The 24,600-nt window shown below is 38.9% G+C and overlaps 1 protein-coding gene across 2 annotated transcripts in view; it reads left to right on the forward strand.

The window, feature by feature from the left end:
- The window catches only part of LOC128974830 (ephrin type-A receptor 6), a 604,268-nt gene that overhangs the window by 303,068 nt on the left and 276,600 nt on the right, over positions 1-24,600 (forward strand). For both annotated transcript variants that reach the window (XM_054391568.1, XM_054391575.1), the window contains 2 exons: positions 14,076-14,231; positions 22,862-23,197. In XM_054391568.1, coding sequence (XP_054247543.1) covers positions 14,076-14,231; positions 22,862-23,197 — 492 coding nt within the window. The remainder of the gene's footprint in view (positions 1-14,075; positions 14,232-22,861; positions 23,198-24,600) is intronic.

Here is a 24,600-nt window from a genome sequence, read left to right on the forward strand (position 1 = left end):
ATATGGTCTTGAGGACTTCAGCTTCTTATCTATGCAGAGGCTAACACAAAAGTATCTTTATCTTTTTACTGTTTAGGGGTGGCTTGAGAAATCTAGGCAAACTTCCTTATGTACATTCAGGGGGCCATAAAGGGATTGTTGTTGTTTATATTGTGAGGAGAGCTACTCCTTTCTAGATGTTTTTGAAAAGTCAATTTACTTTTTGAATTCTAGCAATTTGCTACTGGCTATGAGAATGAATAATCCAAGAATCATGATGGTTACTTACACTTGCCTCAGCAGTGGTGCGATGTCTTCTCAGCCTGATTCTCAGGCTCCTTGACAGTTATTGAACGGGGTGGGAAAGGCACTGTTTACATCTTTCACCTCTATCAGACATACTAGCTAGCTAAATCACATTGATCTGAACAGTGTTCTCATCTTCATGGCTACAGAACTATACTGTGTCAAAGCAAGCATCTCCTGGTCTCTTCCAATTTGCTGGAAGTGAGTTACGAGAGTTACTTTTCAGAACTCGGGGACAATACGTCTGTCTTCCCCAGTGTTCTTGAACTGTCAATGCACCTGATGAACATTAGCATCCACGATAGGAAGGTGTCTGCAGCCACAATGTAGTATTGGCACAGCTCGAAGCTCCAGTTTGTCACAGACACCACAGAAGTCCTTTTCTGTCCCTTGCTGTAACAGTGATAACTGGTAGGCACTCATTTCCTAAAAGCTCTTGCAGAAATGATCTTTTAGAAAACAAGCTTTTCTTTCTGAATTGGAGAACTACAGTTTAAAGTTCCTCCTGACTATGACTTTGAACAGATGAATTGGAAGTAGTTCTGATTTCAAAGTTCCTGTAGCTATGTTATGAAAGCATGCAATTTGAGTTTTCAAACAACCCACTGGGAAATGCTTCAAAATACAGCTTCTGCTTTCAGGCAGGATGCTGAAAGCCATGACAGCAGCATAAGTGAAAGAGTACAAAAATGAGCACAATTGTTGCTGAGGTGGCTTACCTAGTGTGACCAGTATGAACTTTTGGTATTTACATTAATGTTTACAATTATTTTTTCCTAACTTCATGCTCATCCTCTCAGTTGAAAGGCTAACATTGCCACCTGGAAGCTGATATTGCTGGGTTTGATGAGATTATTGGGAAAAGAGATTTTTCATCTTCCCACACCTCGTGCCAATTAAGATTAAGAGTCTTATATTTGAATCAAATCTCATGAATCCACAAACATTAAGGTTGCATTACTTCAGTTTTGCATTAGAATGGAGTCTATAAAGAAGCATCTGTAATATTATGGATGAAGTTTTAAAGACTTAATTGAGATCATGAGGGAGATACTAGAAGCATTATGAAGCCTTAACACTTTCTGTACCACTGAAAAGAGCCTGCTTCCAGATTCATTTTTCATCAATATTAAAACGCAGTGACTCACAGACATCCCCTTTCTGCTGGCTTTTTTCTGTTCTTATGTTTCTTGATAGCTATGTTAAGTCCTTTTTCTATCAATATTCAAAGAGGATCTGAGTTCATTATTTTCTTCCAAAAAATCAAAATTGACCTGGAATCTAACTAACAGTCATCTTTGTATGGTGTTTATATGCCTTGAAAGCTTATCTGTGGTATATGAAGGAGATTGGTTAGACTGATTGGTAACCATTCTGTACATGCAGTATTTATAATATATGATGGAAGAAGTTGGGGGGGACAATAGAGAGAGCTTGTAATTAATTCCTATTTATTATAAGTATTATAAATCATAGATTGGTAGCATAAGCTCATATTAATTTCCAGTTTTGACCTAAGGTGATGCTTCCTTTTATCCCTAAAACATTTATCATTTTATGAATTCCAATATCAAGAGGTGGATTGCTATTTACTATCCTTAGATAATATAAGAGAGTCTTCTCATTTTACACACTATTTCCATTTCATAACAAAAAGAGTTCTTGTATCACGTAAGTGGCATCATGTATTATCAAATGGAAAGATGTTTTGGGTTTCAGTTTTTCTGAGTTTTCAAATAAACTTTATTTCAGAAAACTTACACAAATTTTGAGGAGCATAAACAATCCATCTGTATCTGTAGTATGTGCATCATAGTGAAGACTCTAGTCTCACCCAGAGCTCCAGATAATATAAGATGTAGATTCCACCTTTGACACGGTGGTATTAAAGTCTAGTTTATTTTAGACTTCCCAGGGAACAAAGCACTTAACCATTTTTAACTTCTATAGCATCTGATGTACACATGCTTTCACTGAGGAATTGTGTAACTTTTTTAAAAATGAAAATACAGAAAATGCATGTTGTCTTATGGGGCCTCTTCAAACTGGGAACACAGAGTTGTAGCCTTAAACAGCGATGTTAATAGTACTAACATAGAGCATAGACAAAAGAAATTGGAAGAAAGGTAGAAAAGGCACAAGATTTTTTTGGGGGAAAAAGCCAACATGAAAATAGTTTTTATTAATTCCCACATATAATGAACATATTTTATCATGCCTTAAAAAACAACAACAACAACAAAAACACAAAACCAAACAAAAAAAAAAAACCCAGCAAAACAAAAAAACACAAATATTGAGCATTATGCTCCAGTACTCAAAACCAGAATCTGTAGAGGAGGAAAACCGATTCTGGTATAATTGCAGAAGGAAAAGATGGCAAAACCAGCTTAGGAGGCAAGTAAGATCATCATGGTAGACAAGAAAAATTTCAGATTCTTAAATGAAAACAGTAAGGAAATGAATAAAACAAGTGATCCATGGCATTACTCTAAAATATGTGGTATGTGAAATAGATCTGGAAATCTATTGTGCAGGAATTCAAAATAGGTGATCATACTGACAGTTACCAATGACCATACTGTGAAATTAAAATAACTAAATTGTAACTAAAATGCTGTGACAAATTCAAATTTTTTTAAAACTAAGCATTATATTATGAGCATATTTATGATTTTATATATTAATTGAAAATGTAGGTGGCAAGTGTAAAATACAGTATTGTGGCTGAGATTAATAGAGAACAGCTGTTTGTCCCTCCTCAGTTTTCAATCAAAAAATTAATCTATTAAATAAGACCAATATGCTGTCAAAGAAATATGCCAAATGGTGGAGTATGCTGATATTGATAAATGCAGATCACTGAGGTTTACAACTCAAAATACTGAACAATGATAGCAGTAGTATCTCATTTGCTATCACAATTGTAGATCCTGACATTTGTCTTCCAGTCATTTTCTTCACAGTATGACAAATGCGAATATAGATTTAAAAAAAAAAAGGATGAAAATTGACTTTATATGAGGAATTTGCCATCACCAATTGTGAAATAAATGTAATGTTAGCCACTATAAGGCTAAGACACAATTAAGGTCCATAGTTCAGTGAGTGAGCGGTAGCTCTCTTGCTTCCTGTCTCATGTCTATAACCCAGTTCCAGTAGCAGATACTTGTGAACCCCAAAACTATCTTGCATGCTTCTTAGTGAGTACTTAAAAAGCTGAAATGGAGTTAAACTTCACTAGAATTAAAGTCATAATCTGATGAGAAATGGGGATGCAGCATCAGTAGTTGTCAATGAACTATTTTTCTTCCAGAGATATTTGATCATTTGTTAAAAATTTTTAAATTCTCTTTGTAAAATTTGTCGCTAGTTTTGTTGTGTGTTTCTATTTTTCAAGTGTAAGACTGCCTTGAAAAGTTACTATACATGTTAGAAAATTTAAACATACTTGTTTGGTTTTTTCGGAATTAAATCTGTCATATGAATTAACATATTTAAAAATAGCAGGATAGCACAGTTACACAATCATACTTAAATGATGCCAGTAACTATAAAAAGAGCTTTTAAGCTAAATGATCTGTAATTAGAAGTTCAATTTTATGCCAAGTGTGTGTCTGGTTTGCAGCTGTGAAGAAGCATAGGGAAAAAAAATTCCATTGTATGCTAACTTGTTGTTGCTGGTTACGGTTCTGTGCTGTCTGGCTCCTCATTAAACTACCTACAGTCCCCTGTCTGGCCTATGGCTTCCAAAGGTGTTGCACCTGTAGTCAGGATAATTAGCTGGGTGTCCTTGTTTCTGCTCTAAGTCATTATGACCTCTCTAAGCTTAAGATTCTGGTTGGGATTTTTTGAGGAAGTAAATAATGATTTATACTTCATTTGGAAAGCACTGAACAGTGTACTGTGCATCCATTATAGCTGAAAACTAGAAATAAGCTGCTCAAGTACCTCAGCAAACCTAGGAAACATTCAGATGTTACGCAGAATTAATGTGCTTTTGTAGTAACACTTACCTTTGTTATGCTCAGATTTCTCTGTCCACATCAAAAGTCTTACTGGAGGGAGCTTTTCTCACATCAACGTGGGTATTTGAGAATTTATATTAAATCCATGGTTCATCACAGTGAGATTCCTGTGAAATTACTTAGTATATTCAGTAGCAATACTTAACTCTAATGCTGGTCATTAATCAAGTGAAATATTCCAGACACAGTGATTGAAGGTAAATGCCACATAACTTGTTTTGGTGAAACACACGGTAGAAACCCTCTTCTGCTAAAGGGCACCTTCATGATTTCTGATTTATTAAAATGGGGTTGGATTTGCATCACCAAAGGACTCGGTTATTCCTGTTATATAAGGCAAATAGAGGAATATTTGAGACAATGTTCAGAGCTTTCCCTTGGGTTACCAAGGCATTGACTATATATTGAAATTCATACAAATCCAAATACATGATGATGAATTTGGAGAAGTTGGAAATGTCTGGTTATGAAATTCAACCATTTTAAGTTTTGGTCTATGTTTTATGCAAATATAAAACTTTAAATATTTGGGGCGGGAGGGTGTTGGGGTTTTTTTTAATTGTTTCTAACAAAACAGTTGAGTAGCGTTTGCTTAATGGTCATTCATTGCTACCATCAGTTTGTGGTTCTTGCATAAATCCAAGGCTGCACTTAAATATTGCTCTTCACTATTCTATAGTTAGTATTCCTACTGTAGAGAAAGCAATGTGTGGTATATATCAGAGCAGATAGTCATAAATGTATGTATGTAAATACAATTCAGTAATTAATAAAATTTGGAACTAAGTTCTGCAAGCAGTTCTACATGTATGCTGGGGAAAGGGGGAAAAGAGAAAAGAGAAGGAAAACTTGAATGAATTAATTACACTACTTGCTTATCTTCAGCTGCTTGTCAATTAGAACCCCCAGGTCCCTTTCTGCCAGACAGCTTTCCAGTCACACTTCCCCAAGCCTGTAGTGTTGCTTGGGGTTGTTGTGACCCAAGCGCAGGACCTGGTATTTGGCTTTGTTGAAGCTCATCCTATTAACATTGGCCCATCAATCCAATATATTCAAATCCCTCTGTAGAGCCTCTCTACCCTTGTGCAGATCAACACTTCCGTCTAACTTGGTGTCATCTGTGAACTTACTGATGACACACTCCATGTCTTCATCAAGATCATCAATAAACATGTTAAACAGAAGTGGTCCCAACACTTAGCCCTGAGGAATACCACTTGTGACAGGCCACCAGCTGAATTTAAGTCCCTTTAGCACCGCTCCTTGGGCTTGTCTGTCTACCCAGTGCTTTATGCAGCAGTGTGTGTGCTCATCCAAGCCATGAGCAGCCAGTTTGTCCATGAGAATTCTGTGAGAAACAGTGTCAAAGGCTTTTCAAACGTCTAGGTAGGCAATATCCACAGCCTTTCCCTCATCCAGTAGTTGGGTCATCTTGTCACAGAAGGAGATCAGGTTCATCAGGCAGGACCTGCCCTTCATAAACCCATCCTGTCTGGGCTTGATCCCCTGGTTGTCCTCTATATGGCATGTAATGGTGCTTGAGATGCCCTGCTCCAAGCCTTTCCCTGGTACCAAGGTCAGACTGACAGGTCTATAGTTTTCTGGATCCTCCTATCTTCCTTTCTTGTAGGTGGGTACTACATTTCCTACTCTCCAAACCATTGGGACCTCCCCAGTTAGCCGCGACATCAGGGAAATAATGGAAAGTGGCTGGTGAGCACATCTGCCAACTCCTTCAGCATCCTGGGGTGTAGCCCATCTGGCCCCTTAGACTTGTGTGCATCTAAGTGGTGTAGCAGATCACTGACAACTTCCTCATTTATTGTTATGACCTCATTCTGATTCCCCTCTCTGACCCCTAGTTCATGAGGCTGGGTGTCCAGGGAGCTGCTGGTTCCAGTCTTAAAGACTGAAGCAAAGTAGGCATTGAGCATCTCAGCCTTCTCCTCATCCTTAGTCACTATGCTTCCCTCTGCATCCAACAAAGGATGGAGATTTTCCCTAATCCTCTTCTTGTCATTAATGAATTTCTAAAAACATTTTTATTATCTTTGACTGCTATAGCTAGGTTGAGCTCTATCTGTGCTTTGGCTCTCCTAATTTTCTTCCTGCATAGCTTCACTACATCTCTGTAGTCCTCATGACAGACTTGTCCCCTCTTCCAAAGGCCACAGACTCTCCTTTTGTTCTTGAGGTCCAGCCAAAGGTCCCTATTCAGCCAGGCTGGACGCCTTCCCTGCCAACTCATTTTTCAGCACACAAGGCCAGCGTTCTCCTGTGCCTTTAAGACCTCTTGAAGTATGTTCAGCCTTTCTGGACCCCTATATCCTTCAGGGTGACCTCCCAAGGGTCTTTGTCAATCAGTCTTCCAAACAGGCCAAAGTTTGCTCTCTGGTAGTCAAGGTGGCAGTTTTACTATCCCTTCTCCTTGTTTTCCCAAAGATTGAAAACTCAATCATCTCGTGATCGCTGAGCCCTAGACGGTCTCCAGCCTTTACTTCCCCCACCAGTTACTCCCTGTTCACAAGAAGCAGGTCCGGGAGGGCACCTTCCCTGGTTGGCTCCCTCACCAGTTGTGTCAGGAAGTTATCTTCCACACACTCCAGGAACTTCCAAGACTGTTCTCTCCCTGCTGTGTTGTATTTCCAGCAGACATCCTGGAAGGTGAAGTCTCCCATAAGACAAGGGGTAACAATTGTGAAACCTCTCTCAACTGCTTACAAAAAATATCCATCTACCTCTTCTTCCTGGTTGGGTGGTCTATAACAGATTCCCACCATGATATCACTCTTGTTGGCCTTACTCCTGAGTCTTACCCATAAGGACTCAACCCTATCATCACCTTCATTAATTTGCATGGTTTCATATGTTTCCAACATAGAGGGCCACTCTACCACTTCTTCCTTGCCTATCCCTTCTGAAATATTGCTACCATCAATTGCAGCACTCCAGTTGTGGGAGTCATCCCAACGGGTTCTATGATGGCTACTAGTTTCCTTGTAGCACAACAGCCTCCAGCTCCTTCTGTTTATTGCCCATGCTGCATGCATTGCTGTATTAACATTTCAGGAAGGGTGTGGAGTACATAATTTTCAACCTTGTTGGGGGTTAGATCTTCTACTTATCTAAGATGCCAACACACTGCTCCACAAGCGTTAGGGCTACTACACCCAAGGTTCTTGGTGGCAAGGCCAGTTACATCCCTGTCCCCCTTTAAAGCTAGTTTAAAGCCTTGTCAATGAGTCCAGCCAACTCATGTGCAAAGATTCTTTTCCCCTTATGGAACAGATGAATTCCCTCTGTTGCCAATAAATGTGGTACCAAGAAAACTTACCCATGGTCAAAAAGAAACAAGTTCTGTGGGTGGCACCAACCTCTAAGCCATATGTTAATCACAGGGATTTTTTTCTTTCCTTCAATATCTCTTCCTGTCACAAAAGGGATTGAGGAGAACACTACTTGTGCTCCTGAGCCCTCAGGTAATCTCCTCAAAACCCTGAAGTCTTTCTTAATAGCTTTTCTAGTCCTATCCATTGCCTCATCACTCCCAATCTGCATCATCAGCAGCAGGTAATTGTCCAATGGCCATGCTACATTGGGGAGTCTGTTAAAAATTTCCCTAAATCATCCCCCAGGCAGGCAGCAGACCTCCCATCCTCCTGTGGGATGGATCAGGCCTGCAAATGAGACCTTCAGTTCCCCTGAGAATGGAATCCTCTACTACTACTACCTTTCTTTTTTTCTTGTTTGCACTAGTCCTAAGTCATGGGACTGGCTGACAAGTCCTGGGTAGCTGCATACAGGGACATTCATCTCCATCCTCATTTGTCCAGTTCTCTGTTTCAAGAGTCCTATACCTGTTGTGTGTCGACAACTGGGAAGACAGGGGGGGATTGGGAGCTCGCTCACCTGCCTCTCCTGCCTTGCTGGAGAGAGACCTGTCTCCATTGTCCCCCATCTCTTAGGTTTGTTTTTCTGGGTGACAGGAGGACATGGGATCCCCTGCTTATTGTGCCACGCACACCTGCTGCCCTTCCTTCGGGGATGGCAGAGCCCAGCTCCACAAGTCTCCCTCCTATTCATATTCCCTTAGCCTTGCAACTTCTTCCTTCAGCTCAGCCACAAGGTTGAGCAGATTATTCACCTGTTGCATCTACTGATTCAGATGTTTAAAACTGAAACAACCAAAAACTAGAATCAGCTTCTTTCTTTCACTGTGACATGCTCTCACAGAGCAGCAAAAAGACTCCTTTTTTTCAAAGCCACAATGTTGATGACCGCCATATTGACATTTTCTGGATTTTGTGTCTATATATTGTACACCTCCCATGCTGGCAAAGAACTTAATGGCCATAATGGTCTCAAGCAGTAATGTCTCATCTGCAAGAGAGCCCACAACTACATTTTGTGACAATTGTCCTTACTCACTCAACTGATCGATTCAAAAGATCCTTAAAAATACTGTCCTGTCCAGCATGAAATGAAACCCTCACTCCTCAATGCCTGAATAATGCCATGAGACCACATCTGTGGCCTACCAGCCTGCACACAGCCTGCAGACTTCATCTGCTTTCCCCTGGATTTGAAATATGTCTGGTTTCCCAGACAGATCTCAGTGAAGTATGGCTTTCTCTGCCCTTGCTATAATATATATCCAGCTCGTGGTTTAGGTCACTGTGGCACCATGGGGCCAGCATGTCCCTGGGGTTCAGTAGTAGCAAGGGCTCCCAAGCATGGCCTGTACCACCACCTTGGGCTTTCAGTGGTGGGCTGGGCCAGAGTGTCAGTCTGCAGGTGACCCGAGCTTGGCAGGCTCTATCGCCAGGCAAGGTAGGGCTGTGTCATGGCCAAGCTGTAGCCCAAGCAATAACCAAGTCCTCACCCAAAAGCAGCTTTCACAGGCAGAGGTCAGTCTCATGACCACTCTCTCAGGGACCCTTTTCCCATAGCCCCACCAAGATGGGGCCTCCCTCAGTTACACTTCTGCTGAGCTGTACATAAGTCCATGCAGCCAAAGTCCTTGCAAGAAGATGTAATCAGGGATGTTTAAGGGTGGTAACCACCATAGATCAACACTGCAGACATGCAAGGAGAAGGGTGGTGTCCCACAGAGTCCTGCCCCACATACATACCATCCTGTTTGGAACAGCTAAGATATCATATTTCATTTTAGGCAGTAAGTGTACAATGCACCTTGAAAGTTTTTCCAGTCTGCTTCAATAATTTTCCTCAGGACTTCACTAGAGCTTTGTATAGTGTCAATTTCCTTTTGTATGCGTCTATGTATAATATAAACAAAAACAAAATTCCATAAATTAAACATTAATTAATTACAAAATTTCTATAGTTTAAAAACTAGTCATATCCTGATAAAGCTGCAGCAAACCACATTTATAGGTGTGTTTTCTTTCATGGTGCCAATTAAATAATCAGTGCTTCTTTGCATGATCTCTGGTATTTTATAGGAGAAAACTTTCCCGTCTTTGAATTGTTCAGATACCCTGCTAATTACTTAACCATTAAGACAATACATTGTCTTCCCTCAGGTTTTAAAAAAGTCAAATCTAATACAGTTCATATAATTAGTAACTCACAAAGTCACTTCTGTTAGATAACATTAGGGAAAATAAGATGCATCCCAGTGATTTGAAAGACAGAAATAATCTGTGGTAACAAAATTTTTTTAAAAAACCTTTTTTTTTTTTCAGATGGCAGCTTTTTGTAGTTTAAGTTTTAGTTTACACTAACATATGCTCAAATGTTTTTTGAAAATGATTGATGCAATAGCTTTAGCTAAGTCAATAAAACGGTATGAGAAACAATCTGAAAATAGTGATTTATCAACCTATACAAAATGGAACTTTCTCCATATATACATCTGAAAAAAAACTTCTTACTAATACATATTTACATAGAGAACAGTTTTGCATGGGAAATAATGGCTTTTCTCTTTCTCCAAATACAAAACTACAGCTCATAATTAAAGTTTCTGTTACCCATCAGGCGGTTTGTGTGACTGAAACCACCACCAGAGAGTAAACAGTAAAAATAACAGGATTGTAGGCAAAATCTGAGGAACTTGGTTAACATTAAGTACATAAGTAAGCCTGTTGATCAATCCTTTTACAGAGTAGTATCCTACTACTTATTTTAGATAACATGTGACTTTAGGACTCTAAGGTTTTATACAACATCGAGTGCTTGTGTGTGGTTTGATATCACAACCAAGTCACACAGTGATTTACATGTAGTAATGCAATCTGCAATCTCATAGCAAAACATTTGCAAATCCCACTTTAACAAAACATTATGCATAAATCAGAAATTAGAATAGAATGCATATACCATTGGCTCCTGTGTGCAGTTTCCCTGTAAATTTTAATTTAAACTGCTGTGGGCTACAGTTGTCTTACCGTAGTTCTATACAGCCTTGAAATTCCATGAAGACACCTTATGGTGAAAGAACAGAGATTCTTTTCTTCAGAGGGAGATATATCTCTGAAATCACAGCAGTTGAGCCATTTTCTAAATGAGCTTTTAAAAGCCTCAGTAGTAAGTCTAGTGCTCACAAATTTCCTGTGGAAAATGGTAAATATAGCAATTGTTTTTGTCAATTGTGTTGCTGCAACACAGTATTTGTACAACATCTGAAGTGCTGTATTTCAGATTCATCTTCACTGATAGAGTAACAGTTTATTTTCTTTCACCTTGAATGTTAGCAATCAGCATTGAGTTATCCAGAGGTGAGTTATCTCAAGCTTGTGATCATTTAGAGATATTGAGCATGTGTTATTTTATCTTGTTTATGAAGTGTGATTTTGTTATTTGAAAGTATCTAGTAATCATGGTTATATGATTCTGCATCTGGGCAGAAAGTGGGTTTTCAACAGCCTTAGAAACTTACCCATTGAAAAGCTTCCCTGATATCTTCATCTGCCTCAGAATTTGTGGTGCATACTGGCTTAATGGGAAAATGTATTTGGATTGATTTCAAAAGAAGTAAAATATTCTACATATTCATTTCCCCCTTTTTCTTTTAAGAGATATACCATAACAAAACCATAATTGCTTTAAACAGGTTACAGAAGAACATTTCAGAATAAATCATTCACTTTTTACAGTTCTCTTTGAGTTTTCTTTTGCAGTAGTGAACCACTTGTAGTTTAACAAAATGTTTTGATTGAAAGACAGCACTGTGTTTCTTTTGATCCAAAGTTCTTTGTGATTTGGGTTACAGAAGGGAGGAATAAATAATTTCAGAAATGACAGACACAAATTTCAGAAATAATAAGGATTTTAAAGAGCACTGATATTGCTTTAACTGACACTGTAACCTAGAATTGCCAACTCTTTAACTGGAAACTTCATTGTATCACACTATGCATATGAAAACTAGATACTAAAGGCAAGAATTTAAAATTCATCCTGACATAAACCGGGGCAGTATTTAGGATTGAGAAAAGAAGAGAGGAGTAGGCAAGCATAACATCCTTCCCTGATTTTGCCTTGCCTCCTCCCTTCCTTCCAGAGGAGTCAATGCCTATGGTCTGTATTGACAACGCCACCTTCAGTGCACTAGACCTGCTGTCTTTACAATCAGTAGAAAATTACCATTCGCTAAGACCCTTCTCTCAAGGGGAAAATCCCTGCTGTTCCCACCCCTTTTATCTCTAATACCAGAAATGTTTTTACTTCTTTTTCTTGTCAGTGACAGCATGGTAGGATGCCACCCTAATGTCTATTCAGCAAACTCAGAAGAACACACTGAGAGGAGAACTGCTGGAATTGTTAGGTGTGATGGTTTGAAACTGTCTTTTTAATTTTTCCTTGCAGAGTTCAAACAGAGAAAGCGAAAGAGTGTAAATAAGTCACTATTTGGTAAGAAAGCAAAATAATGATTGTTCTAAACACTTCCATTGGATAGATAGAAATGTTTAAGAACTATTACTCAAAACAAAGTGGGGCACTCTGCAGTCTGCAGTCAGGGCAGCTTGCTGGGCTGTCTGGCTGCTGTTTCTTCTTCTCTTCTTGCAGAAGATAACACACTGACCTTGGCGAGCTAAGTTAACAGCTTCTCTGCTTTAGCTAACTCTGTTTTCTGTCCAGGGGGGTCTGGGGGGGAAGCTCCTGGGAGGGAGGCCCCTTTGGGAAGGGTCCCCTTTGGGGGGAAGCAAAGGGAGATTGGTTGTGCTTTTCTGTTGATTGTATATATTTGTAAATGTTGTGAATTTTGTATATTTGTACATATTCATTGCATTTCATCATAGATTGTAGATTCTGCTTGTAAATACAGCCTTCATTTGCTTCCAGACTGAGCTAGCCTGGTTATTGTCGGTGGGGGGGAATTTCAGCTCACACTGACACATTAGGTCAAAAATAAGCTCTTAAAATTATATTGAAAAAATGGTTCCTGGATTCTGACAGGCAATCAACTGTTATGTTTTAGTTCCATCTTCTCCTTTCTCTCATCTAATAGTGAAACTGCTTTTATATCAGGCAAGTCCTTTGGAATCAAAAGAAGAACTAGTCTATATATATGGGTTTTTATAAGTTCATACTCTTTAAAAGTTACTTAATATGAGCTGACAGTGAATGCATACTTTCGTGGGTACTTTTTACAGAACACCTCATTTTAATATTGTTATTTTGTCCTACTACAAGAGATGGAAGTACTGCCTAGTTCCCCTAGCAATCTAAAGAAAGCTGTCTTGTATATGTCAAAAATTATAAAAAGCCACAGGAGTCTTCAAAATTATATTTGTAGCAATGGTTTCAAGTGTACTGCTGGAAGAGTCAGAAGGAACATGGGGTTGTATGGTCTATGCATATTTAAGTTGCTTTTTCATTTGTTTCAGTTCTATTTTTGGTATGGGAAATCAGAAGACAGAACTGCAATACATACTGGCATATGTAAATGTGGTAGCTGGCATGAGAAAGAAAGCCTTTTTAAACATGTGCGATGAAGTCTTGAGTATAGCTTTAAAATACTTCAGAATGCAAAGCTGGCAGATTTATGATAAGACTTATTTTAATTAATTGCTTCTGCTTTAAAGACTAACAAAAAGGCATGTAAGGTTGTGCTGTGGTGGGGCGTGGCTCACTAGAAATGTAGTGAGCTCTGACTATTGCAATATGCCCCATTCTCAGGGCAGCTGCTATCCAGGTTGTTTCCTGACACAGTTAAGAGTAGCTTGTACTATTTTGTGCTTGAGGATATTGGCATCTCCTTCCTACATCTCTGCAGATGGTTGTAGCAGCACCTCCCAGCTTCTCATGCCAAGAGGGTACAGAGGACCTAGCTGACATAGCCTTTCTGTCAGATTCTTCTCAGGGAACTGCAGACAAGTCAGACTCATCTATAAAGATGTTATCTTTGTGTCATCAAGATATCTTGAGGGTAAACATATTAAGCATTGTAACACTGAAGCCATATAAATAGCTTTGGTGGATGGAGCATACATAAATCATAGATAATGTTCTTATATTTAGTATTCTAGCAAAGTTGTCTAGATAGTTTCAGGTAGCAGTAAGGACTCTGTAAATTTGGAAACTGTCTCTTTTAAATATTTCCTGTTACATGCCAAGGACATATTTTTTTTTAAGACCACATACCAAAATAAAAACCATGAAGAATTGCATGATTGAAATGGCATATATATCTACGCTGGAAAGGAAAGAAAGTGTATTATAACTTCATGGAACAGACTTTACTTATGTCTAAAATTTGCTTCTAATAATGAAACTTATTTTCTTGTTTTACAGCTTGTAGGCCTGGATTCTATAAAGCGTTTGCTGGAAATGTAAAGTGCTCCAAGTGCCCTCCACACAGTTCAACTCACATAGAAGCAACATCAGTCTGTCAGTGTGAGAAAGGTTACTTCAGAGCTGAGAAGGATCCACCAACTATGGCATGTACCCGTAAGTCTGATCAGTACCAGTGTCTTCAGTTCTCCTGTATCTCATTTATTTGTTTTTGTATTTAAAAACCATATGAGTTTGTACATTTTGTGAAAAATTCCATTCCAGATTTGATTCTAGCACATTTTGTGCTACAGTTTTCCTGTTTGTAATAAAATGTATATTTTTATATATTTTACTACTTAATATCTTGGGCGGTGGTATTTCCAAACACCACCATAACTTATTTACAAAGTATTTTTACAGGTTCTATTATTCGTTTGTGGGTATTACATTCCAGATATAAAGACACTTAAATGATTTAAGCACAGATCTGTTTCCAATAGAGCAATTCAAATTGGAAATAAAGGTTCTGAGATCTGCGTTTTCCCACAAATGGGATTCTGTGGCAGATCAGCCAGGGACTCACGACTTGCTCCTCTGTCCAGTATCTTCCCAGATGCTGTGACTGTAATTCAAGTTGCCCTTGGCTCAGAGAGGTGCCTTGGCTAGGGCACCTCTCTCTTCTCATGCCCAGTTCATGGTATGGAGCTTGCCCTTGTCTCAGAGAGGGCGAGGGGGCCTCTCTCTCGTGTGCTCTGTTGCTGGGCTGTACTCTTTCCACGACTCTTCTGGGATTCAGTTCTCTAGAAGCCTTTCTGCCTTGGTCCAGGTGCAAGGCCTGGGTGCAGTCATTGTCTGTTAGGATAAATCCTTCAGCTGCTACTTGGGCAGCATTTGACCCTTGTCTTTTTTGTGGTAAGAACAAGGCCCAGGTGTAATTGGTCTGCTAGTGCAAGCCCTTCAGCTGGTCTTCTGGCAGTGTTTGGCTCTTGTTGCTTGTTGAGTGAGAACAAAGCAAGTTGCCTACCTTCTCCTCTCCTTTAAATAATGTCCCAAGACAATTAATGCCCTTTGGTAACACAGAAACCTGATAACTGGACCCATCAGATGGGGCATACCAAAACATGGTCAGGGGTACACACAGTTCACAAAGTTAATTACACGTGTTACACATTTGTCTGGACCCCAGAAAGTGTCCAGGTTTGCACATTCACAGGTGCTTACAAGGTTAATTACATATGCTGTACATTTGCCTTGACCATCTGGACCCCAGGAACTGTCCAGGTTAGCACATTCGCAGGTGCTTAGCCCATTGTCTGGGCTAGGACATATTTTGGGGTTTGACCCTTCAGGTCACTGTTGAGAAAATTCTTTAAAAATCAACATGTTAAATGCATGAAGTATTTTAATAGACTAAGTATAGGAAAATCTTAAGAGATAAAACCATAAACCCAAAGTACTGTTACAATAACCATTAGTGTATTGTCATCATTTTGGTATATTTACACTGTGTAAGACCACATCATGTAAAAATAACTGAGCCAACAGAATTGAACTACTAACACTACTGCTAACACAACTGAACTACCTCCTGTACTGATGCTAGTCTCTCCAAATGGTAGTATACTGGGAAAATTTGGAATATACCAGATTGATTGGAGATGATTACAAAAGCATAGTAATCCTCAAGCCATTACATAGACCAAGACATTGCCCATCCACTACATGGGAATGATGGTCACTAAAAATGGCATTCCTCAGATCCCAGGCACTTAGCAGAAAGCTGTCTAATCTAACCACAGAGTTTACAGGGGGCAAGGATAAGTACCAGCCTCCAGGTACTTAAAGAACATAGGGTTCAGAGAGGCAGCCCAATCAAATACACACAATCTGTTGTCAGTTCCCTTTAGAGCAAGACATCATCGACCTGTCTTTTTGCACAAAATATGTGTCGGAATAGACAATGTTGTTCCAGACTTCCCACAAGAAAATAGTAATTTCAAATAATTCCACTTAAATGAATGCCCTTGGCACAGGCCATTAAAAAATTATGCACAGAACTAACACACATCCTTTGTACTATTGACAATTTCATGCTTAGAAAGATGGTTTCAGTCATGTGTTATACAGATGTGATTCCATATTATTTATAAGTAATTGATTTTTCTTCTCCAGAAGACAGCTTTTCTCAGAAAAAAAATTATTCATACACGGCATTATGTTTTGATAATTATCTTTCAGGGCACAATTTTAAGCCTTACTGGCCATTAGTATCAATAAGGTTAGGAGAAGCATGAGATCCCTGTGGCATCAGGGAGCAGGTAGCTACAACACCCTGATGCTTTCCAAACAAAAGCAGACTGTAGAGAGCTGCTTTGGCCAAAAACTGTCAGGGGAGGACATGCTGTTAGACCTTTCCGTTCATGCTGAGGATGTCAGCCCAAGTGACTGAATGAGTGGAAACAGGGAAGAAATCAGCCACAGCAGAGGTACCAGTTTCACCCTGATTTGGAAGAAATATGAAATAAAGGAGAAAGTGAACTATGTTTTAGTTTCTGCCTTGCTCTAGGTTCACTGCCACACTGCATTGTTTCTTATTTAGCCTAGATTGCAAGGTGTGAGTACTTCATTGAATGTAACAGCAGATGTATTCATCTTATATCTATGATGATTATTTCACTAATTGAAAGCTCAGCAAATGACACTGAGGCTCTTGACAGGCAGATTATGCTCTTATCTTTTTGCACATCAGCAGTAATGAAGAATCTGCAGGTCAATTTATTCACCAAGTTGTATCTTTAGCCCCACTGTTTTCAGATTATGCTCTCAGTTATTACAATTAGGTTTCTGTAATAAATACAAGCTCACTGCCTTTGGTGGGTCTGTACAGATGTGACTAATTTAAATTTAATAAACAAAGATATTGATATGAGTGGCTTAGATTGTCCCTTCTAATTTGTCTGTCTAAATTTTACTGTAGTAGAAGTTGATTGATTTTTTTTTTCTTCAGTGGGGCACCAGTTACACTAAACAGGGAGAAAAGGCTGTTTAGTAAGAATATACCCTTTCCACAAAACCATTTTTGGGCAGATCTGCATTTTTGGATGTTCATTTGGATATTTGGATCTTGAGATGTGAGATGTGATGTAAGAGATTGGAAATTTTTCTTGCAACTTTTTTTAATGAGAATTGTTCTTGAATTAACACAGAATGAATAATGAACTCCCTTTAAAAAATCATTCAAATTCAAGCATTTTGAACTATCTGCATTTGTACCTATTTTATTTGATTCCCCAAGTCCTGCAAAGCAATATGCCTACAATAGGTAGTTACTTTATTCTCTCTTTTCATTCCTGTATAGGGTTAGACATTATTCCTCACTCTGTAAGTTTCCTCAATACTGGAAAACTTGCATATGCAGCATTATGGAAAGTTAGAACTTTGATTTAAGAGACTATGAAATTAAGAGTTTAGCTTCAAGCATCCACTTTTTTCAAGATAAGCTTCAAATCTAATTTCATTAATTCTATGACAGTGCATACACTCTGCTTTTTAAAAATTGTACAGTTGTACATTTTTACTCCATATAACTGTAAAAGAACAGTGTGCACAAGGAAAAAAGCATAATAGAAATCTAATTTTAATAAGACGAAAATTTTCTTAGAATATATTGTTAATCTCTTTCACCTAGCTTTTTTTTTCATTTGTTTTGCACTTGGTATCAATCTCTTACTGCTGGTCTTTCTCCTTTTTGTATTTCTTTGCCATATGCAAGCACCCTGTCAGTGATCTCTCTGCATACACAGTGAGCGACAAATAGCATATCTAATCCCCTGTCTGATTACTCTGTACATAAAATCTAACATCTATCATGATAATGTAATTGGATGCATTAGTCCATCTTTTCAGGGTTCAAGGCACACAGGCTTATATTTGGTATCTGAATCAGAATGCATCTATTTTCATGTTATGCTCTAAAAAAATATGAAAGTTATGCTTTGTTTGGTAATCTTTACCACAAACTGTAGCCTCTATTTTTAAGAGTCAATACAGTATTCTAGCAGCAAAACAGAACAACATACTTTAAGCCTTTGACTCTATTGCCTCTATAGTTACTTATATATATTTTTTTCTTTGTGATTTATCATTACATTCGACTTAAGAGTATTGTTTTGCAATCATTGGCTTCCATTCCTCCTGCCTGCCTCACAGAAAGAGAGCAAATGATTCTGAAAAGGAAAAGATATAATACAGCGTTCCACATCATGACACTACTTATCTATGCTGCTTATATATATGTATATAAAAAAGCAAATACAAACACAAAGAGCACAGGCAGATGTTGACTCTGAGTATTCTCAGAAGACAATGGCTACTCTTTGCCCTTCTATGTAAATTCAATAGTCAAAATAACACACGCTTCTAAGAGTCCAATGGTCCGTAATGGACTGTTCTCACTTGAAAAACAACAAGGCTTTTTCCAAGTAGCCATTGCTCTATAGTGTTTAAAATACTGCATTGCCCTCACTGAACTTCTGCAGCTCATCTCTCTTTCCATAAAGGGCAAAATGCACTTCACCTTCACAGGAGACAATATGCAAACCAAGATGAGGTGCTAATCATTGCATGAGGTATAAACTCAGTTTTATTGCTTTTGGAGTTATACTGCTACTCTGTAAGACATCAATGCCAGTCTACTCTGCAGAAAATGTAGAAATACTTTTTACACTATAATTTGTAAATGAAACAAAAGACACTGCTCACATTTGGGCTATGTTTCATCTAAGAACTAGGAAAGCTGCATATCTTTTGATTCTTAACCATCTGAATCGTGTTTTACTCTTTTGCATAAATCCAAAGTCATGAAATTTGCTGTGAGGAAAGGATCCATCATTTTCACCAATGTGTTTGTTTTCCTTAAAAAGTCCCTGAGAGCTTTGCACACAGATATCTGCAGAACGGTAGTTGCTGCCAAGTTTTTCCAGTGTGTCAAATAATCTGTATAATGTACAAATGATAACAAAGCAATCAGGCCACATTCATAAAAGCCTAGTGACACATAGCTTAGCTGAATCTGAGGAATAGAATTAATTGTCTGTCTTTGTTCCAAGTTCTAAATCTTAGTAAATGATTCACTGCATGTCATTACAGCTTAATATTTCCATGAAATCAGTTTATCTGGCATAATTTAACAGCAATTAAAAAGCTATTTAATTGTCATGCAAATTGGCATGAGGAGCCCCAAGTATAAAGTGTGCCTGATTTCTTTTGCAGTATTTGCAGGTGGACAGCCATATACTTTAAGACACTTCTAACATAATTGATAATCTTCTCTCTTTTCATTGAAATGTGAATGTGAACGTATAAGAATTCGTGTTTTCTCTTACAACTGAAGATTAAATCCCTAATCATGAATTTAACAACCTTCACTTTCTAGATTTGAGATCCTAATTTGTGCAGGAAATCTTAAGAGGATATCTCTTTCCTTCCCAATACAAAGTTCTGATCATCATTTTGGGAGAAATTATAAGTTTTAGGTCTGGAATTTACAAGAGTGTTGATTAATATAGTTGTTTGTTTGTTTCTCTAGTTCTTCTCTCATTGTCCTAAAATTTTTATAAAGGGCATGATATTTTAATTATCTGAGTCTTAGATTTGTTGTGCCACTCAGTTTGTTGGGTGAAATACATTCTGTGTAAGAATTAGCTGATGCCATTTGCAAATGTTTCATGTAGTCTTTCAGCCCTTTTAAGAGGCCCAGAAGTAATGAAAAGCTCACTCAAAGCTGGAACAGAGTCTTAATCAAAACTTTATAAATAAGTGTTGTTGGCAGGTTTTATAAATCTAGAAAGCTGCAAAGCAAGCCGAAAATTTTCAAAGTTCTGTTAACCATTGGTGAAGGAAATCAAGTTCACTCTGATTTTGTGTTGAGAGCTGGGAATATGGTGCTTACTCAACTCATTCAGCTCAAAACCCTAGAGATCATTAGCTGAGTTTACCACAGTCATCTTAAATGTATCAAAACCTAGAGTAAAAGGCCTTGCACTTTGCCAAATCTTTCTTACATAATTCTTATGGGCATATCTTGGCATTATATATGATTTTTGAAAATCACATAAGTGCTTGGTTGAAATATGTTGTGGAAGAATAATATCGTAAGAAATGGAGATAAGATTTTTCAGACTTCCTTTAACAATTTCTGCCTTTCCTTCACCATGTAAAGAAAAAAAAATCGCTAGGTGATGAAGTTCTTCCATCAGATTATGGAAGCTGATACATAAAGCTTCAGATGATTTACACATGATGCTACACAGTGGACTAGCCTAACACCTTAGAACTTTGGTCATACCTTGACTATAGTGAAGCTAATCTTATTGATGGTCTCTGGAGGTCCCTTCGAGCCCTTACCATCTGTGAGATTCTGTGAGATCTATGCAAAATAGTTCACTTTTGGCTGATAGTATACAGAGAGCTTTACTACCTGCTTGCTAGCTGAGAGATTTCCTATGCTCTGCCTACAGCGACTATCTTTGCACCCCTCCCCAGAGTCTTCAAGAATTATTTTTCCTTCAGCTTTGCAGCCATCCTTTCAGACCTTTTACTTTCAAAGTTGATGTCTTCACTGTTACATTAATGCTTGTTAGTGTCGTGGGAGGGGGATGATTAGGGATGGAGGATGATGGTTATTGATTATGAATTATGAAATAGGAATTATGAAAATTACTATTTATTAATTATTAAAATTATGAATAACTATTAATCACCACATATATATTGATTCGAATGCATGGTTGCAAAAATATAGTCCATAACTGGTTCAGTATTTACAATTATACCCAATTATAATATTTACAGAATTAGTTTCTAATTAAGGGAACAAAAGGGTGCAGTTCCACCGCTTATCTACTAGATGGAGACTTGACAAGATGCTTGCGGCTGCGGCTATGTACAGAGATATTTATAATGTTATCATGAGGCAAATTAAGCTGGAAATATCACGCGGCTATGCGTGGGCGCTTTGAATAGAATGTTACTGAATGTTGCACACAGGGAAAGATACATTCTGTCTTTCTTTGTAGTGAGGCAAGTTACTAGGTTATGCTGGCTCGCTGCTTGTCTGCCCAGGGCTGGTCCCATTCGGGCGGCGACTTTCTTTCTCCCCCCTCCTCCATGGGCGGGGGCAAGTCTTGCTTTCTCCTCCCACGGCCGCGGGGAGGGGTGGCTTGCTTTCCTTCTCCCACGGTCGCAGGGAGGTGACAGTTCCCAGTAGGCGGGGCCGGTCGTCTCCGATCTCGCAGATGGGTTTCGGTGGGGGGTGCAGTGAAGCAACGTTTTCCCCTCGGCTCGGCTCGAAGTGGGCTGACTATGCTGGATCTCGGCGACTGCTTTCCATTAAGATTACAATGTTGCAGTCTTTGCCTTGATCTCAATGGATAGGCTATCTTTCGCTCTCTCTTTCCCTTGGGGAAATCCTGGATGCTTTCCTCTGATGGTACAGAGCTGTGGAGCGGCTACGTCTCCTTTTCTCTCCTGCAAACGGCGGAGGTCACGCAAGATGCGTTTCTGCGTATGGCTGCTTAATTAGCTTGCAGCAGATCTGGACTGCCAGGCTTGGGCTTAGTCCTTCCCCTTCTGGGCTAGAGCTTACCCTCTCTCGGGGCTTCCTCAGTCCTTTCGACTGGGCTTACGACACCGGTTCGGTGAAGGGATCATTCTTTGCTGGTTCCTTGAGCAGCTCAGTGAGCTGGCTTCTGTCTGCAGTGCAGAGGCCTCTAGTACGCTTGCATGTGGGAGTGAGAAGACTTTGGGGTTGCAAGCTTCTGTGGCTCAGCCAAAGCGAGAGGAAGCAAAAGGAGAGATCAAAGTAGTAAACAAATGGAGTAGTACTTACAGATTTCTCGAGGCTGGATCTGGCCAATGGGCACACTTGTCAACAACCTGCTTCGACCTGTAGAAAGGATGAAGCTAGAATTATGCCCTTAGATGGAAAGAGCATGAGCATGCCATGCGATGGATGCATGCAGTTGTTTACCCCTGAAGGAGACAGGTTGGCACCTGGGCCTTTGTCCTCCTCTCCTGAAAGGAGGGTGGAAAGCGGGGAACTTACCCAAACATGTTGGGACAAGTTTGCTGGTATCTGGGGGCATAATTCTGGGCATATGGTGCCTTCATTACAGTTAGGTGCCAGGTGGGAAAGAAAAAAACCTGTAAACTATCTCCTGTGCCTAATAGTAATGGCCTGTAGTTACCTAACTCTGTTAATGGACAGCAGCAAGGAAATCCTTAGAGAGTGAAGGATGAAAAAAAATAGCTGACACTAGAACTAATAGAAACAATTTTACCTCCTGCAGTTATTCTAAAGCTGAATTGAATCTTATAAAACATAAAAGATGTTTCAGAACAGTATCAGAAAAAACTAGACATAAAAGTAGAAAATAAATTTTATGGTTGAAACTCTCCCTCAGTATCTCACAGGATCAAGGTATTAGTACAAATTATGTTATCAAGTCTAGATTTGATATTCCCAAGTAATTTTTATGTTACCTTAAATAATACCTGAATGAATTCTGATTTGCTTAGATTATTCAGCATTTCATGATCTCACCCATTTATTTTTTTTGCTTAATATTCAAACACTGTAAATATTTAGATAACTTTTAATTTTTGCATTGGATTTGTTATTGAAAGATAAATCTTTTAGCTTCTATTTGCATATAATTGCCTGAAGACTAATAAATTTTTTCATGTTGATTTTTTTTCTCCAAGATAGACAATTGTCACTTACCAGGCTTTCTCCTTCCCTGCAGGGCCACCTTCTGCTCCAAGGAATGTGATTTTTAACATTAATGAAACAGCTCTCATGTTGGAATGGAGCCCTCCAAGTGACACTGGAGGAAGGAAAGATCTCACTTACAGTGTCATCTGTAAGAAATGTGGATCAGATGCCAGCCAGTGTGAGATTTGTGGGGGAGGTATCCGTTTCATCCCCAGGCACACAGGTCTCATCAACTCCTCTGTGACGGTGCTTGACTTTGTGTCACATGTGAACTACACCTTTGAAATAGAAGCCATGAATGGGGTCTCAGAGCTGAGTTTCTTTCCCAAGCAGTTCACAACTATCACAGTTACCACAGACCAAGATGGTAAGTCCCAGCACTGCATGGCTGTTACTGTGACCTTGTCATCTGCACAGTTACTAGGGGGATTGTTTTGTTAATCAGAAGTCTTGGTCAGCAAGTTAAAATGTTTTGCAGATTAAATGTTTTTAAGTGCCTTCAGTGAGAACTTACAGCTTCCATTGATGAGGACATTAAATGCTTTTTGCAGTTGGCCCTCGACCCCATTATGCAGGGCACAAAAACATAGCCTGCTCTTTAAACGCAAGTTTTAACTACCTGAGACTAACTATATCAGTGGTTGATCAGAACTGGAGTCTGTGTCTGGTTCCAAGTCTTTCGTTATGATTTCAGTTTTGAAAGAATAAAACACTGTCGGTTAGCCTAATTTCACGATTTACAGGCAAAATGAAAGTGAAGATGCTTCCCTTAGGATACATTTTTCATAGTATTAATGCACTGTATTCTGCACTATAAGATATTCTGCACTGTAAGATATTTCAGTGTCTGTACACGCCATTTCTTTAGATGAGGTATCCTAATAGATTTTTTTTGTTCCTATAATTGTCTGCTTTGCCTCATTGTTTTTGACCTTTTGTCCTTCCCCCATTTTAGTTCAAATGGTCAACCTTTATGAGAAACATGGGAAACTAAAAGAGCTCTGTATCCTTATTTATTTCTGCAGCTTTCTCTGACTATGCCAGGAAAGAGCATCATAGGTTACCAGCAAAACAATCTATATAGCAGCATTATCTTCTGGCTTGTGTTACTGTAGAGGAGAAGGTTATTTAAAAATTATCCCTTCCTAACATTTGTTCCTGTTGTAAAATGTAAATTCTCACCAAAAATAAGCGGCGGAGATATTTATAAAGGCTTAATAAATATTTATTAACACTATATTACAAGTGATATACAATTGATATTTACAGATTCTAATATTCATTTGGAAGAATCAATTCTGCAGAATGTATATATACAGGCACTTTAAATGGTTTGAGGAAATCTATATGTTTAGAAAGTGAAACTAAATCGGAATGAGGTGGGGGGGTGAGTGTTGGGGATCGGCAAGCCCACAAACAGGCAGTTTGCACAAACTGCCACAGAAACTCTATGAAGAAATATTCAGCTTACTCACTAACTGAAGAAATTTCTTGAGATCTTTTCTTGATACTGTTTTATATTCCCGGAAATTGTAGCACGGATGTATCGTAATAATGCAATTGAAATGGCGCCAACCGCGTGGCGCTGTGCCACGTGGTTGCGGCTCCTCTTGGAACAAAAGGGTCCTGGAAGATTGCCAGTGAATCCCAGGGGCTTTTGCAAACCAGTTTGTGGGGTGCGCTGTGTAAAACATGCTTGCCGCTCCAGGGGAAAAGCCTTGTTGCTGCGGTCACAGGATACAGCCAAAAGTGTCTCCTCTGTGAAGCTGG

The sequence above is a fragment of the Indicator indicator genome, chromosome 1, assembly GCF_027791375.1.
Source record: "Indicator indicator isolate 239-I01 chromosome 1, UM_Iind_1.1, whole genome shotgun sequence".
Lineage (NCBI taxonomy): Eukaryota > Metazoa > Chordata > Aves > Piciformes > Indicatoridae > Indicator > Indicator indicator.